Source organism: Natrix helvetica (genome assembly GCF_964273705.1).
Source record: "Natrix helvetica genome assembly, chromosome: Z".
In the NCBI taxonomy this organism is placed as follows: domain Eukaryota; kingdom Metazoa; phylum Chordata; class Lepidosauria; order Squamata; family Natricidae; genus Natrix; species Natrix helvetica.
This window is the reverse complement of record NC_138554.1, coordinates 58323328-58341198: the sequence shown is the minus strand read 5'-3', so window position 1 is coordinate 58341198 and position 17871 is coordinate 58323328. Positions and strand designations below refer to the sequence as shown.

Sequence of the window (17871 nt, the reverse complement as noted above, 5' to 3'; positions counted from 1 at the left end):
GCCATTGCAGTCAGAGAGCCATTTTTGCTGGCAGAGTGCTCGGACTGCCACAGGTGGCCCTGTGGTCAAGCCGGCCACATCCACCCCAGCCTCCTGATGGCAAACACAACCATGATGCAGCCCTCAATGAAGTTTGACATTCCTGGCCTAATACTAGCAGATCTGGGCAAAAATTGAAATAACCAGCAGATGGCAGTAAGGCTGTAAAACAAACTATTGCCTTCTTTGGTCAACTGGATTTTTGCAGGCCAGTTCTGGTAGCCCAATTCTAACTAATCTATGAAGGAGGAAGCGTGCAATACAATTACAGAGAAATAGGGTTTACAAACAATTTTATTGGTTCAGTTGAAAACAAATCAGAATCTGAGCTTCTGGAAAAACCACTTGTTTTTGCCTGTCTTGTATCTGAAAGAAAGAAAGAAAACAATTTTGTTAATGGTTCTGCAAATCTCTGTTAAGCATCAGCCAAAGTAATCACTTAATGTAGGAAACAAGCTAGGCAATCACTATGTTTATAATAAATACGATGGTTGAGAATTTTAGGACTTGCAGACCTGACATATTCAGAGGGGCACCAGTATGGAAGATTGATATAAAGCAAGAGATATTGCCAGACACACAGAAGTTATAAAATAAGCCATATCAACCATCGGAATGTATGGTAAATTCCTTCTTAAAGCATTGACTTTATTAGGGCAACTCAAAGTATAGGTAACAGGCTACAGCCGTTTGTTTAGTGATCACTTGAAGTTACAACAGCACAAAAGTGACTTATGACCACTGCAACATACCGAGGCATGTAATCAAAATTTGGTTGCTTGGCAACTAGCATGTATTTATGATAGCTGCATTGTTCCAGGGTCATGTGTCACCACTGGTAAAACTGAAATTATTTTGTACCCACTTTTTCTTATATATATTTTTTCCTCCCTTAACAGTTAAGGACTCTATAGCTTGGATTCAACTGGAAACATAACATCATTCCAAAGTCACCTTTCTTCAAATTTCACTTTAGCCTCTCGCCGTGCTTTACGTTTCAGGGCAGGATCTCTGAATACATCCTTGTTGACAACGGTTTTGTCCAGGGGAATATCAACAGAGTACCTAAACAAAACACAAGAAGTGGGGAAGTTACAAACTCAGAAGCACTTTTGCCTTCTTGCCTGGATTTTATTTCAAGTTCACAGCTGAAAGCAGAGCACAGAAGAAAGGAGACTGAATCAACTATTGATCTTGGTTAAAAAATATAAATATAGCCCCACATACTGTTTTTCAGAGTATAAGGCGCACCGGAGCATAAGACACACCAAGGTTTTGAAGAGGCAAATAAAAAAAAAGTAGGTAGGCAGATAGAGGGAGAGAGAAATACAGTAGGTAGGGAGAGAGAGAGTTAGGTAGGTAAGTAGGTAGATAAAGGGAGAGACAGAGATATATACTGTAGGTAGGTAGGGAGAGAGAGTGAGTGTAGTTAGGTAGGTAGATAAAGGGTGGGGGGAGAGAGAGAGAGAAATAGAAAAATACAGTAGATAGGGAGGGAGTAGGTAGGTCCGTAGGTAGATGGGGGGGGGAGAAGTGTGAGAGTGATATGTAGGTAGGTAGGTAGATGTTTCTAGGTGTATTTATCCATGTGCTGGAGAAGGAAATCACTGACAATCTGCAGCACCTAAGACTTTGTTTCTGCTGGCACAGCACTTGATCAATGTAATTCTCATCAATCAGTTAAAGAGCTTTCCAAAAGGAAAAAAATAAGTTTTTGCACTCTGCAAACCTTCCAAAAACGGCTCGTTTTTCCCAAAAACAGGTCTGTTTTTTTAAAGAAAAGGGCATGAATAGCCGTGGGGGGGGGGGGGTGGCTTGCAGAGTGCTCGGGGAAACGTGAAAATGGGCCCATTGTTTGTCAAAAAATTGCATGCATAGCCTTATGGAGGCTTATAGAATGCTGCTGGGGGGGGGGGAGAACGGGCTGTTTTTTGCTCATTTCTGCCCTCCCCAGCTCCCAGGAGCTCTCTGAAAGCCTCCATAAGGGTATGCATGGCCATTTTGGTGAAGGGGGTGGGGCTTCGGGAGGCAAAATATGCTGTATTCGATGTGTAGGATGCACCAGATTTTCAGCCTCTTTTTTGAGGAAAAAAGGCACATCTTATACTCCGAAAAATACGGTACTTTCTTTTCCTCCCATTCTTCCATACTTTCTTTTCCTTCCAACTCACCTGGTTGGCATCAAGTGGTTGTAATTATAAACTTTAACAAAGGACTTGATTTTGGACCTTTTAGCAATCTTCTTCTTGCCCATACTGGCTGTTACTTTGCGTGGGTAACGATCGATACCTGCCACCAAGGCATGGCTGTATGGGCGGTCTGAAGTGCCATCATCAATGTTCTGTAATCAGAAACTCAATTTAAAAAGTCATATACAGCATCCACTACAATGTTTAATAATTATACTATTAGGTCATCAATTGTAACTTTATTCAGAAGGGAAAATAATACTATTTTTGTTTGTTCTGAACAGGAAATTATTTGGACCCAGTCAATTAAAAAAAATCATTTCAACTTTTTCAGTTGATCACTGTACAATTACTATCTAAGTCTGTCTTTACTTAATTCAGAATTTACTAGTCACTTTTTGGGGTTTAAAGAATTTATGTTATCATAAAATGTGCCTACATATATCACTCCAATTTTCAAAATTATAATTAAGTGGATAAATGAACTCTGCATCAAGTTTTATATAGCTCAATTGAAATCAGAGATTTATCACTTTCTAAGATCAGTTTAAAACAGAATTCTCTATTTTGATATTCAAAGCCCTTAATTTTTTACCTTTGCTGTTACTGTTTCTGATATCACTTTATTATGGCTATGTAGTTTTTATACTGCTTGTATGCTACCCTACAGTGGCTTTGACTTGATGTAAAGTGGTTCTGAAATGGTGGTTTATTATTGAAATAAATAAAATCTAAGATAAAACCATCTAAGAGCATTCCATTACTTCGGACACAACTTCTAGAATATAAATTGGCAACACAGTCAATCTTGGAAAAAGCAAAGGAAAATACGACATGATTAATATTTAGATGGGAAACTACAGTAAATACCAAGGCTGTAGAGTGGAGTATAGAAAAAATATTCTGGAAGAAGACAGTGGCAAATCACTTTCATACTGCTGCCAAGATGACTCCATGAAGATATGGTCATCGAGAGTTGAGTTCAGGGAGGCTTTACTAAACTACTTGGTGAAGAGATCCAGCTTTCTCACCTTAACAATAACAGCTTTGCGTCCAGAATAGCGTCCAGCCAAAACAAGAACGACCTTCCCAGGTTTCATAAACTTGCCCATCTCTGAGTACAACAATAAAGAAAAACTTTAAAATGCAATCACATGTACATATCATATCACTGTTTGAAAAATCGAGCATTTCCTTGCCATCAAGCCTATTTATAGTTTCATTCATATATACGTATGGTTTTATCTGAGTGAGACAACCAGAATTTATACGCAACTTTATCTTAGCAATCAGTGATCAACGTTGCTTAGGAGGAAGTTTGATTACCAGCAGGGTTAAATTAATCTGGTAGATCCCAGAGCCAAGGAATTATTAAGGACAACGCCGTTCCACGTGAAGTTTTTGCTTTATTTTTATTTAAAAGTAGGCAATACATTTATTCTAGACGGCGACAACTTTACCATGAATGTTGAAAGAAAATACCAGCCCTTAAAGAGAATATATATTCCTTCTCTAATGCCGGCACACCACAGACCACGAGAAACGAAATTCCCTATCATGGTTACTTACTGCATCTTCATATTTCCAAACCTCCCAAGCCACCAGAGACATGTCTTATACCTTTCAGCTGCCCCACCAACCTGACTTTCCAAATAGTTTGAGAGGATTACAACGGATTGTTCCACAACGGCTACAACAGCCTTACCGAAGGTATTTCGCCTACGGGACGAAGCCGAAAAGGAAGAAGCACGTAACTTCCGGCGACCTTTCACCCTTCTGAACACACCGCGCATGCGCGCTTTCGTTCAGTTTCCGGCCGCACGGGTGGTTTGTTTGGGATTTCCGTTTACCTGAATATTTGAAAAGCGGTTTCTCTCGTCTTTTCCAAGATTGAGATTTGCCTTTATAAAATAATTTTAAAAATCCCGGATCTAAGAGTAGTTCTTGCAACTGTGTGTTTAGCTTAATATGTTTACTACCTAGTCTACCCACAACAGATGCTGATAGGGAACTCAACAACTCCTCTGCCGTTCTTTTCTCTCATGCTTTGGGTGAAGATTATCGTTCGAATTAAGCATTTAAAAGCGGAAAGTCAGATTTCGAGAGGAGCCAAATCTAGAATGACAATGGATTCCATTTGTTAATAGATTTTTTTTTAAAAAAAACCCACATGGTAATACAAACCAACGTGAGGTAAGTCAGGAGCCCCCTTTCCCCTTTTCATATTGTGCATTAATAGAATAGAATAACAGAGTTGGAAGGGACCTTGTAGTCCAACCCCCTGCCTAGGCAGGAAACCCTACACCATTTCAAATGGTTATCCAACACCATCTTAAAAACTTCCAGTGTTGGAGCATTTACAACTTCTGGAGGCAAGTTGTTCCACTGATTAATTGTTCTTTCAGGAATTTTTTCCTTAGTTTCTAGGTTGCTTCTCTCCTTGATTGGTTTCCACCCATTGCTTCTTGTCCTACCCTCAGGTGCCTTGGAGAATAGTTTGACTCCCTCTTCTGTGTGGCAGCCCTTGATTTTGGACACTACTATCATGTCTCCTGTTCAATACTCTGAACTTAGTGTGAGTGCCAGAATAACTGAGGCTCAGGCAGGAATAAAGGCTAACAAGTTTATTCCGTAACAATAACAGCTAACAGTCAAACGCACCGGCTTACTGACAGGCAACAGCTGAAGCTGCTGTCTGACAGTTCGCTTTTATACGAGCTGTCAGATGGCTCCACCAATCAGCTGTTAGCTGTGTTCCTGCGGAAACTATAACGTGCTGAGCATGCTCAGAACACATTTCCCCTACTCCTTCTTTTCATTAAACTAGACATACCCCATTCCTGCAACCGTTATTCATATGTTTTAGCCTCCAGTCCTCTAATCATCTTTGTTGCTCTTCTCTGCACTCTTTCTAGAGTCTCCACATCTTTTTTTACATTGTGGCGACCAAAACTGAATACAGTATTCCAAGTGTGGCCTTACCAAGGCATTACAGAGCAGTATTAACACTTCACGTGATCTTATTTCTATCCCTCTGTTTATGCAGTCTAGAACTGTGTTGGCTTTTTTGGCAGCTGCTGCACACTGCTGGCTCATATTCAAATGGTTGTCATTTAAACCAAGGGAAGAGGAGTTAGTCAACATAAGTAGTGCAGTCAATTTATTTTAACATTTCCTAAACACTTTAGCCTTACTGAAACTACTTGAATTGGCTCAAAAACAATTTAGAAACTTGCTGGGCATGGTAAAGGAAAATACCTATCAGTCAGAGAAGGATGAGCTATCCCCAATTACGTTAATTAATTATTTTGCTTATTTTTGCCAAAGCAAGACATTTTCACTGTTCTGGAAGGATTTGCACTTATATCATTTCTGAAGAATAAATTCAAGAATATTTAAATGTTGGATATACTTTCTATGTTGAAATATATATTTAAGTATGCAAACCATTACAATTTGTATATTAAAAGTGAAACTTTTGCTTCAAGTTTTTTGGAATATATTTTAGAATATAAATATACCATAAAATGTTTTTAACACAAAAGAACATTTGTTCAAAATAGAGGAAAATACATATTTCATGCACAGAGCATCTGAAGGATAATTTTGTGGATTGGCAACCTAACATCCATTTATGTCTCATTCAAATTACTTACAATCTTCTCCATGAATCCTCTTACATAGCCAACAGAAAATTCCCTTATTTGAAATGCTGGAAATCCTTATCAATATTTTTTGATAATCTTCCATAATTTCTGAACTCTTTTTCACCTATCCCCCCCCCCCACACCTGTTTTTCTCCTGGGCATTTCTGTCCAGCTTCCATTATTGGATATGGACATGGGGCAAAAACTGGTGTATTTTGGTGTCAATAAGAAATATTTGTACTTTGCTTTTCTGTGGTTACCTCAGCACATGCCTCAGCCATTCATTATATGCTTTTCACCTGTAGTCCTTTGCTCTGGTTGAAAACTTCTTTAAAGACTACTATTATGTTCTTTTTATGTCAGTGGAACACAGCATTTTCATTTTTTCATTGTTTTTGAAGTAGGATGTTAGTAGTGTTAATGTCATGTTGACTAATATAATTAATTCAGAATTGTTTGAGAGACATTGAACCTCTGGAGGATATATCACTGCCAAAGTTCTGATGAACAATTTTAAAGTTTTGTAACTACAATCATGTTCACAACTCCAGCAGTTTGTTGGTGATTGTCTTCTATGCTTAAAGCATATTTTTTTACAAAGAAAATACACTGCAGTGCAACATTTCTTCCCTGTCCCTAGAAAATTAAGTAAAGCAGTTTATTCAGATCCTCCTGCAAAGGACAGCTTCATGCCAAAAAATCTCCATAGGCACAAGTGTAATAAGTTTGTTTGCTATATATCTTTTTCCCATATTCTATTGGAAAGAGGTATTTATTTATTTCATTATTTGTGAAAGAGATCTAACAACCTCAGAACTATATAGCTTCTCTATGTAGATTGAAAGAGATATTGCACTTTTCTTCAGCCAACATGTCCATGTGTCCAGGAGAAGATTCTATAGCAGCTATGGCAGCCTAGAAATACAATTAGAATCATAGTGGGAAGAATACAATTAGACCACTGAGTCTAATCAGAGTCCAGTTTAGGAATTCAAATTAAAGCAAAAGAAAAATAACAAAAACTAAGGACACCAGACTGAATTTATTAAAAGCAAAAGACATTTTTCCAATAAATTTCTTCTTCCCACTGCAGTGAACTGAGTTCAAAACAAATAATACAAATATTTTAATTGAAAATACCCAAAGGCTTAGGGTAGAATTTTTTAAAGCGCACCAATGGATGAACCATCAAAGGGTAGAAAAGAGCACCTATGCAAGATAGGAGTTTCAATCAGACCATTCATATATATATATATATTTATTTATCAGCACAAATACTATATACATACATACATACATACAGACATACATACATACATACATATATATATTTGTTTTTGTAGATTTTCGTATATATGTTTCGTAGAACATATATATATGTTGTATTTGTGCTGATAAATAAATAAAGGGAGACTAGTATGGATCCATTTCAAGCTATTTAGCTCTCATCAGCTAGCCATACCCTTACATATATATATATATATATATATATGAGTCAATGAGCCCCTTGTGCTTGCCCTTTTGAGCAATAGCATGATCAGAATCAGCTTTGAGACTGTGGGTTGTCTTTAGTCTTACACATACAGGAAGTCTTACAAGACACTATACAGAGTTACAAGTGCTGCATATACGGAGACTAAAAGATTACTATTCACCTAAAGAATAAGAGTTCCACAATCTGAAATGAACATTCTTTAGATATATCTTTTTTGAATATTCTGGAGAAATGCAATTCAAAAGAACATTATAGCCAAGCCTTGTTGCTTTAAGAGCTGTAATGGAAGAATAGGTTCAGGTTCAACATTGTGGATTTCCAAAACAGCAGCTTGATTGGTTATGCACAACCAAATCAAAGGAGGTTATTTTGTCTGCCATTGAGAAGACTTCTAGCATCAAGTTATTTCTTCTTTCAAGGAAGATGCTGATTTAAATGTTCAAGCTTAATAGCTTTTTCATTCTTGACTTCAAGTTAAGATTTTACCCTACTCTGTCAAAGTAATTAAGATCCCAAATTAAACTGTCCTACAAAGAAGCATTATTGTCTCTAATTCTTTCCATCTAATTCTCAAAATAATCTCTCAACATCTGAATGCAGTGGATTTTTTTTACTTTCCTTATGTTTGGTTGGAATCTAAATAAACTGGTGCTTACTTAAGCAATATATTTCCTTATCAGCAAGCCAGCTGAAAATATTGAGCATATACTGACCTGTAAGGATACAATGGACTCTATTTCCTAGCACAAAATAGCTCAACTGGAAAAAAACAAACACATTTCCCTGGAAGTAACTGGTTTTGCAGCATCAGTATCAAATAGTTTTAAGGCTACTGGCACATAGTAAGTCTCTTCTTCAAATGTGAGAAGCCAGGCAGTATATTTAAAAGTTAAATTATAAATGTAGGTATCAGCCCCTCTATGCCTCAGGGAGTGAACACATAAACTGTGATGCAACTAAAATATTAGCTATGTTTAAATATAGCCTTGGTTCCATGGCAGGACAAAATCTTCCTAACATTCCCCTCCGTATCTATTTGCAAGTGAAATGCTCTCGTAACTCCATTGTCAAATTTGTCCATGTAGCACATATCTCAAAAGATCCTCCTAGTCAGGATCCTAATGCATGTGATTGGAATCGCCAATAGAAGCAGAAGACTAATCAACTAGAAATATTTCCTTCTATAGGAACACACCAATATGGTCTTCTGGTCAGAACGAGAAATGTATCCTTCCCACCAGCCAAACCCAGGACTGAAACAACCTCCACTTGCCAAGCCACTCAAAAGGCATCCCTGATGTTTTTCAACTGCCGAACGGCCAAGTCCACAGGAAGGCTGAATTGTAGATTACTAAGACGGCTAAGGAGGTTAAGGGCTCCCTCAAAGCCTGTCTGGGCCATGTAACTCCAGGGTTGGTAGTGGACTTGGATCAAAGTTCCTGACTTACAGATAAGATTAAGCCATGAGACTAAACGTTGCTCATTGAGTGCCAGGCATACCAGCGCCTTCAGTTCTGAGTCTGCACTACGCTTGAATGGGTCATGTTCTGACAATACTGTGTGAATGGCTGACAGCAGGCTCTGCTTTGGGGTGGCAGGTACCCCACCCATCACTGGAAGGGCAAAAGACTGGGAGAGTTTGCGAGCTGGTGATTCCACAAAGGCACGGCCGTTCTTTGAACTGTAATACTTCACAAAGAGTTCCCATGGATGCATGGGCTGGGGAGAAGAGCCCAGCATAGGAAGCAAACAGGCAATTGGAGCTAGAACCAAGCTCATTCCAGGAGATGGGGTGTAGAGACCATGAGCCAGAAGATCCCGCACTGCAGTTGTCAGTTCTTTACGTACTGCCAGTGTTAGTTCGTCACGTCCTCCCAAGGAAGTGTCCTGGATACCTGAATAGCTGATGACATGTTCTGTCTCTTGCAATTGGTACTTTTGAGCCAGTTGCCTGACATGGGCTACGGCCATCTCTAGCTTGTTTATTAAAGGGGAATAGTCTCTGTCAGACTGGTTCTTCTGCCATAACTGATGAGGGATTTGACCTGTTGCACAACCAAATTGGCTCAAAGCAAAAATCTGTAGCATAGTAAGCATTCGACGCATGAGATGCAGCCCTGTTTCTCGCATCCTCTGGGCTTCTTCTGAGTTTACTGCAGAGAGAAAATGAATATTTTTTTTTAAACACAGTTGTATATACTTGCATATTGTAGTCTCACATCACTGTCTGAAGAAAGGACAGAAAGAGGAGAAAGACTATAATGTTTGCAGTTATACATAGGGCTAACTGTGGCAACATTCTATATAGTTTTGGAGAAAGACAGAACTTGAGAATGAGGTTAGTGGGAGCTGCTACAGAAATACGGGTGGTGAAAAAGGATTGTAATATTCATGTTGACGCATTCAGCAGGACAACCTGGGCAGATAATGAAAAGGAGGCATGCCCATGTGGTTGTCCATATCTGAAGGAAGAAACAGTAGAGCTGCTTTTTTCATCTCTGAGTGTTTTACAGCGTTCACATAATTCCATATTCCATGAGCCTGGTGGTGCCAAGTACCACATATACTCTTGCAGCCATAGCATTTTTCAGGATGAGAACTCCTCCCATTCCCCCAAGACGTTTGGCTGTCTGATATTTAGAAATCTGATTTCCTTATAGTGATGGGTCATTTTCATGCCTGCGATCTGATTTTCAAGACAAGAAAATAATATAAGCCAGTAGTAATATATCTCCACTAATGGGAAAGAAATCAAGCCTACAATTGGGCGTCTGGTAAAAGCTCAGCTGAGCAGGATAACCAATTTCTACTCAGCTCTTTCCAAAATATTTGTGATGATTCCCACCCCCCCACACACACACAATAGTATAAACAAGATTTCAGGGGTTGCTTCTGCCATCTGAGAGGCTGAATTGGGGTAGATAAGAATTGGGGTAGATAAGCCAGTGATGGAAGGGTTATGCAACTCCCACTTTTCTCAATAACCTATTCCAGTGATGGCGAACCTATGGCACGCGTGCCACAGGTGGCACGCGTAGCCATTTGTCAGGGCACGCAAGGCGCTGCCCTGTCAGCTGGCCAGCGCACATGCACGCGCTGGCCAGCTGAGTTCACTGTTTTTAAAAGCCATTTTTTGCCCTCCCCAAGCTCCAGAGGCTTTATAGGAGCCTAGGGAGGGCAAAAAGAGCCGCCCCCGCCCCTCCGGAGGCTTCAGGGACCGTCGAGAGGCGTCCCTGAAGCCTTCGGAACGCTTAAAACGACCCTCCGAGCAAACCGGAAATGACTCGGAGGGTCATTTTAAGCGTTCCGAAGTCTTCAGGGAAGCCTCTGGACGGTCCCTGAAGCCTTCGGAGGGCCTCCAGTTTGTCACTACCAGTTTGCTTGGAGGGTCTCTGGGGGGCGGGGGAGGCTCTTTTCGCCCTCCCCAGGGTCCTATAAAGCCTTTGGAGCCTGGGGAGGGCGAAAAAAGCATGTAAAAATGGGGGGACGCCTGTTGTGCACGCATGCGCACTGGGGAGGGTCGTGCATTGCATTATGGGTGCGGCACGCCCGCACACGGCCACCCTGCGCTCCCCCCACTTGTGGCACGCGAGCCAAAAAAGGTTCGCCTTCGCTGACCTATTCCAAACTGCCACATCCCATTTCTATAACAAGCAAAAGTCCTCTATTAACTTTTTATTCAACCAACATTTTCAACTATGATATGCGAACAAATTCTTGCTTGGATGGATACCTACCTCGGCTGCTTCTGTGATGTTGCTGCATGTTTGGCTTGCTGGTGCCACTTCCAGTTTGTTCGCTTGAACAGTCACAATGTCCTTCCTCTGGTTTGCCAGGACTACCTTCTTCTGCAAGAAAAAAAAAGATTTTGACCAACCTTTATAAAGCTAAGAGCTCAGCTTTAGCTCACATCATATATCTAGTGAACCAAAGGCCCAGCTTCATCTCAGCAATAATACTTCTCTTTCAGTTATCTTTATATAGATGAAGACTAACAGTTGCCATGCATTATTTCTATACTCTGCTTCCACATTCAGTGCAATCATTTGAGGATATCTCAGTTCTGTACAAGTCTTCATAAAGAAGGGTTCTCCCAATTTCTAGATAGAATAGAATAACAGAGTTGGAAGGGACCTTGGAGGTCTTTTAGTCCAACCCCCTGCTTAGGCAGGAAACCCTACACCATTTCATACATGGTTATCCAATCTCTTCTTAAAAACTTCCAGTATTGGAGGACCACAACTTCTGGAGGCAAGTTGTTACACTGATTAATTGTTCTAACTATCAGGAAATTTCTCCTTAGTTCTAGATTGCTTCTCTCCTTGATTAATTTCCACCCATTGCTTCTTGCCCTGCCCTCAGGTGCTTTGGAGAATAGCTCACTCCCTCTTCTTTGCGATAGCCCGAGATATTGGATCACTGCTATCATGTCTCCCCTAATCCTTCGTTTCATTAAATCAGACGTACCCAGTTCCTGCAACCGTTCTTCATATGTTTTCGCCTCCAGTCCCCTAATCATCTTTGTTGCTCTTCTCTGCACTCTTTCTAGAGTCTCCACATCTTTTTTTACATCATGACCAAAACTGGATGCAGTATTCCAAGTGTGGCCTTATCAAGGCATTATAAAGTGCAATTAAACACTTCACGTCATCTTGATTCTATTCCTATTTATGCAGCTTAAAGCCTGTGGCTTTTTTGGCAGCTGCAGCATACTGCTGGTTCATACTTAAATGATTGTCCATTAAGATTCCAAGATCTCTCTCACAGTTATTACTATTGAGCAAGGAACCACATGCATTTTGATTTTCTTGCCTAAATGTAGAAACTTATTTTCTTCATTCAATTTCATTTTGTTAGATAATGTCCAATGTTTAAGTCTGTCAAGATCCTTCTGTATCTTAAGCCTATATTCTGGAGTATTGGCTATTCCTGCTAGTTTGGTGTCATCTGCAAATTTGATGAGTTCCCCCTCTATTCCCATGTCAAATAATTGATGAAGATGTTGGAGTACTGGGCCTAAAACAGAACCTTGGGGTACTCCACTGTATACTTCCCTCCAGTTAGAAGCAGTTCCATTGAGGACTACATGTTGAGTGCAGTTGGTCAGCCAGTTATGAATCCATCTGGTGGTGATGCTGTCTAACCCACGTTTCTATCTTATCAAGTAGTAGGTTATGGTCTACTTTATCAAATGCCTTACTAAAGTCCAAGTAAATTGTATCGACAGCATGGTCCACTAATTTTGTAACTTTGATGTTCGCTGATTCATTGCTGAATCTTCCCTGGTAAAATAGAAAATCTGGAGTCTTCGTTGAGAACAGAAATATAAAGAGTTCTGTGGTAATATAGTGATTAACACTGCCATCACTTGATTTCAACGCCCCATGCCACTAAGTTTTAAATAAATATTAATTTATTTAAATTTCTAAGCTACCCTTTACGATCCCGGCTTGATCTACTGGTTAAGGCTCCAGGCTAGAAACTGGATGACTATGAGTTCTAATCCTGCCTTAGCCCTGAACGTCACCTTGATGATCTTGGGCTAGTGTCTCTCAGCCCAGTTCACCTCACAATACTGTTGTGGAGAAAATAGGAAGAAGAAGGAATATTAGATATATTCGCTATTTTGAATTGTTTATAAAAATGATAAACACGGGAAAATAACTAAATACATACATACATACATACATACATACATACATACATACATACATACATACAATATAGAAATATATTACTCATAAAACAGAAAAAGAATGTCAGAAGAAAATAATCACCATTCCGCAACTCCCAGAGATCACTATTAATATTAACCCTGGGAGAAGAGTCAGGTCTTACGGATTTGTTTAAATAAGGACTGAGTGAGTGATTTCAATAGTGTCTAACAGTGATGGTGAATCTTTTTGGCACCGTGCCAAAAAGGGAGCATGTGCACGCTCATCTGGGCCACAACCCAAAAGAGGAGATGCCAGGGGCACGCACATGCCGGAAAAGGAACTTTGAGTTTCTGCAATATGCATGCGCTGCAGCCAGCTAGTCTTCCAGTTACTGGTGCACATGTGCATGCAACAATCAGCTGGCCGGAGTGCATGCTCACGGCAGAAAACAGAAGACCAGCTCTTCCAGTTTCCGGCACTGCTGCACAGATGAAGGCCAGCTGATCGTCATGTGCACATGCACACCAGAAACCCGGTAGAGGAACAGGCAATGCCACACACACCAGGTGACATGGCTCCATGTGCCACTTCGGGCACACTTGCCATAGGTTCACCATCATGAGTCTATAACATCCTTCTGGAAAACTGAAATTATGTGATATTTGTTGCTAAACACTGCTTTTTCAGATATCACATTTCTGTATTTTTATTCTTTCTCATACAAAACCTCTAATGCAGAAAGAATGCAGAAGACCAACTGAAAGTGAGTATATGGAAGTGAGCCTATTCTTGTTATTGTGACAGCCAATGTTATTAAATCCTGCAAGATCTCATAACTGAAACTATTCTAAATATCAGTAATGATCAACTTTTCTTCCCAAACAACAACAGCCCACTATTCAACAAGCCACATAGATAAGTAGACTTGTGGCAAATTTTGGTACGACCAGGTTCTCCTTATCTTTTTGGACTTCACAGAACCTAATGTATCTATGAAAATGGATAACAACAGGATCTGATGAAGTGGACTCTAACCTACGAAAGCTGATACCATAATCAGTTTTGCAGGATATTCAGGTTCCATAGAAATTGTTTATTTTTCCTGCATGACAGGAAAAATAGGACAGGAAACCCCACTGAAAAATTATTAAACATCTGTCACCTTTTCTCACTAATTTGGGTAAGAACAAACAAAATGTGATACTTATTAATTTCTTAAGCTGAAGTAAATATTTATATTAATTTGGTATCACAATTCAGTCCAAAACTTCAGGTTATTCAATACATTCCATAGTCCCTTTCAGATCTGGTTCCTAATTTATCCCACGAATTGTAGAATGTATGCAAGATATGTATATTTTCTGACCCTGGATGAAATTGATAAACATTTCAAGGTCTCGGATCTGGGTTTTCAACTGATCCACCAGCTGTTCCTTTACACGTGCTGGGTTGATGATTTGTGCCACAGCAGCATCCACCTGCTGACGCAACTCTTCTGGGGACAGCAAGGCAATGTCCTCACTCAAGTTCATGTCCAATTTCTTGATTAGCTCCTCAATAATCACCTGTGAAGCATAGCAGGAATAAATCAGGAGTTAATCTCACTCCTTGCTAAGGATTCTCTTCCCAAAATGTTTAAAAATCAAATTGCTCAGTTAAAGGTGTCCCTTTAGAGACAAAAGAAAATTATGTCTGACTATATACCAATGAGTCTTACCTGCTGTCTCTCCATGACCATAGACTGAGGCAATGCATCATAGCTACCCTCCTGGTAGGCAAATGTTTCCAAGTCATCTAACTGTGCCTTAAGCTGCAGAATTAGTTCTCGTTGCTTCTCCTTTCTAGCTTCCAGCTGTTCTTGCTTCTCATATTCATTCTGAAGTGAAGGAAAAAAAGGTTGCATTGTACCTCTGTGTAAATTGAGAGTACAGTAATTGTAGGAGGAGAGCTGTGTTAGTCAATGGGAGCAAAAAAATTAAGAATCTAAAAACTTTTTCTGATTAATTTTTTTTAATTAAAAGGCATTAGCTTTCAGGGCCCGCAGTTCAATTAATCAAATTCAGAGTGGCTATAAAGCTTATAAAATGAATTGCAACTTTCAAAAGCTTATGCTTTTTCATATAATTGTTAATCAGAAAAGATGCTATCCGACTCCTATTGACTTTAAGAGTAAAATTAGAATATAGTTCTTAAAGAACCATGTGTGTCCAGACCTAATGGCTATCTCTTGTTGCATAAAACAGTCAACTTTGAATTGAAATTGCAAGTCTTTTGGAGCATCTTTCTCCAGCTCTTACTTCTATCCACAATCCATTAGTTTCAAGAGAATCCATAATAATTACATCACTGGCAGGGGAAAAATTCCCTACGACATGGAAATTCTCCTTACAGCAACTTTATATGCCTTTCTAATTCAACAGCCTATAAAAAGTATAAGGAGATGCATAATACAACAGACACTTGTTAGGTAAGCAAAGTCATTTACAGATTTCTTTTTTTACACAAGTAGTCCTCAACTTATGACTACAATTGAGATTTGAATCTCAGCTGTTGAGTAAAGTCATTAAGTGAGATACCTATGTGACTGCTTCATTCAATGACCAAGATTCTGGCAGTTGCTGTTGTTAAGTGATCTGCAACGTTGTTAAGCAGATGGAGCAAAAGAACTGCCTGCAGATGGATTTCAACCCCACTCCCCATCTGCAGAAAAGAATGCCTCTACAGGGCTACAGAAATGGAGAATGGATCTCCACCGTGTATGTTCCATTTTTGCAATCCAGCAGAGTAGTTCTACTATACTCAGCTGGTAGCAAAGATGAGAGAGTGAGTCCTTTTGATGGGCAACAGCAGCTTGCAATCTTTCCTGCTGTTTCCTCATTGACTTTCTATGGAAGCCAGCAAAGAAGATTCCAAATGGTGATCACTTGGTAAGTGTGAAGAAGTTGCCAAGTGCCCAAATGTGTGTATGTAAAGGGGAGGGGGGGGGAAATGACAGTATAAAGTTTTACAATGTTTTGCCGATCATAAGGCCATTATGAGGCCATCATAACTTGAAACAGTTATTAAACAACTGGTCGTAAGTCAAGGATTACCTGTATTTTTTTAAAAGGTATGGTACAAGAACCTCAGAAGGTTTTCTAGATCTTGGAGAAATTTCAGGCACACATTTTATGATACGATTTGAGTCATGCTACTTGGTGACCTGCTTCAAATCACAACAATCTATGATCTAAATTCCAGGCTCAATTGTTTTCATTAATGAGGACTACTTGTATTCACTGCTGTAGCCTCATAGCAGCTAAACAAAATTTAGAATATTTTGGGTAACACAATATATCAGAAAAAAATTAATATTATTAATATTATTATTTTATTATTACTTAACAATATTTTGGTATCTAATGTTAGTGACTGCCAAAGACAATACATCAAATTTAATTAGAGCAATTGCTCTGTGATAACAGTAATTTGTTAGGGATTAGCAGAAATTAGTTGGCATGATACTGAAGACTCCAAACTTTATGCTGCCTTGGTTATATGAATACTAATTATATATTTCTGCTCCTGCATTATACTTCAATCAAATGCCATATAATAAAAATGCTTGAAAATTTTGTAATTCAAAAATGTCCCCACAATCTATATTACCAAACTTACTTATTTACTAATCACAAAGTTATAAAAACAAACTGGACTAATACATCTTCAAGTACTGATTCTGAAAAGAATTCTGAGAACAGAAAGTCTTATAAGTCTGTTGGACAATACATTTTATTAATTCGCTCTGGTTGAAAAAATATTTTCAATGATTAATATTAGTGTTATAAATTTAGAAATGGAAAACTCCAAGTGTGGCTTTATAATAATTTTAAATTTTTCAACTATATTGGAAGACATCCATCAGGAAAAGCAGAATGAACCCAAATCTTAAGGTAATCTTAAATCCTATCTTTTGACAACCAGTTGATTATAGGAACATCATACAGTAATAACAATCTCTTCTCAACTGTTGATTTCAATAGCTTAACTGAAACAGATTGTTCCTGAAAGACTAGAGCAGTTGCATCCTTCACTACTGTAATGTTTCCCTTAATATGGGACCCGAAATCTACTTCCTGATTTTAAATACCAACATCAAAACTTTTAAGTAACTGGTACATTTTCCACTGGTGGGTAAATTTCCCATTGCACAGAGCCAAGCTCCATGGAATCTTTGTAGCAGCTTCAAATTCAACTGTCTCCGGATTCATATCTATCGTATATAAAGTAAATCAGATTTATTAGACAACGAAGTTACCTAATGCATCTTTGAAAGATCACAGCGGAGGAGGGCTGCAAAAGCGACCTCCAGCCCCTGCTCACCTTAGAGTCACTGGCCACTCCGTCCACTGCCGCAGCGGCAAAGCCGAGGCCGGAGCCGGGGCAGCCGCGGAAAGCGAATTCCTCCAGCTCACGGAGGAGACGCTGCTGCTGTCCTGGGCCGGCACGAGCCACTTGCCGGAGCCGGAACTGGACCTGCGCGAAGTGCGAAGCCAAAGCCAGGAGCGCAGAGTGAAGGCGGTGGCGTTCCGCCCTAAGTGCCCGCGGGGACCCTGGTTCGGCTTCTATTTCCTCCCCGACTTCTTCCTCTCCAGCTTGGACTTCGGCTACCGCGCCTACAGGCGCCCAGCGCTCCCCGGGACTCGCCGCAGTCTCCATTGCCGCCGCTTCGAGGAGCCGCTGCTATCTACTACTCTGAAATGTCAACGGGAGACCGGGCCGGCGAAATGAAACGTCATTTCCGGTCCTGTGAGAAGCGACAGAGAAAATCGTCATGCGGAAGGAGATGTGGCCTGTACAAGTAG

At 39.8% G+C, this 17871-nt stretch overlaps 2 protein-coding genes across 2 annotated transcripts; both read right to left on the bottom strand.

Moving 5' to 3' along the window:
- Positions 1-315: 315 nt before the first annotated feature.
- On the bottom strand, positions 316-4009 carry RPL27 (ribosomal protein L27). The gene is made up of 5 exons (XM_081933804.1): positions 3934-4009; positions 3260-3342; positions 2211-2380; positions 994-1104; positions 316-405 (listed from the first exon to the last, which is right to left on the bottom strand). The coding sequence occupies exons 2-5, from the start codon at positions 3338-3340 to the stop codon at positions 357-359; spliced, it is 411 nt and encodes a 136-aa protein (XP_081789930.1). The 5' UTR covers positions 3341-3342; positions 3934-4009; the 3' UTR covers positions 316-356.
- Positions 4010-6663: 2654 nt separating this feature from the next.
- Positions 6664-17853, bottom strand: RUNDC1 (RUN domain containing 1). The gene is made up of 5 exons (XM_081971252.1): positions 17390-17853; positions 14745-14903; positions 14394-14592; positions 11108-11218; positions 6664-9523 (listed from the first exon to the last, which is right to left on the bottom strand). The coding sequence occupies exons 1-5, from the start codon at positions 17723-17725 to the stop codon at positions 8652-8654; spliced, it is 1677 nt and encodes a 558-aa protein (XP_081827378.1). The 5' UTR covers positions 17726-17853; the 3' UTR covers positions 6664-8651.
- Between the last annotated feature and the right edge of the window lie 18 nt (positions 17854-17871).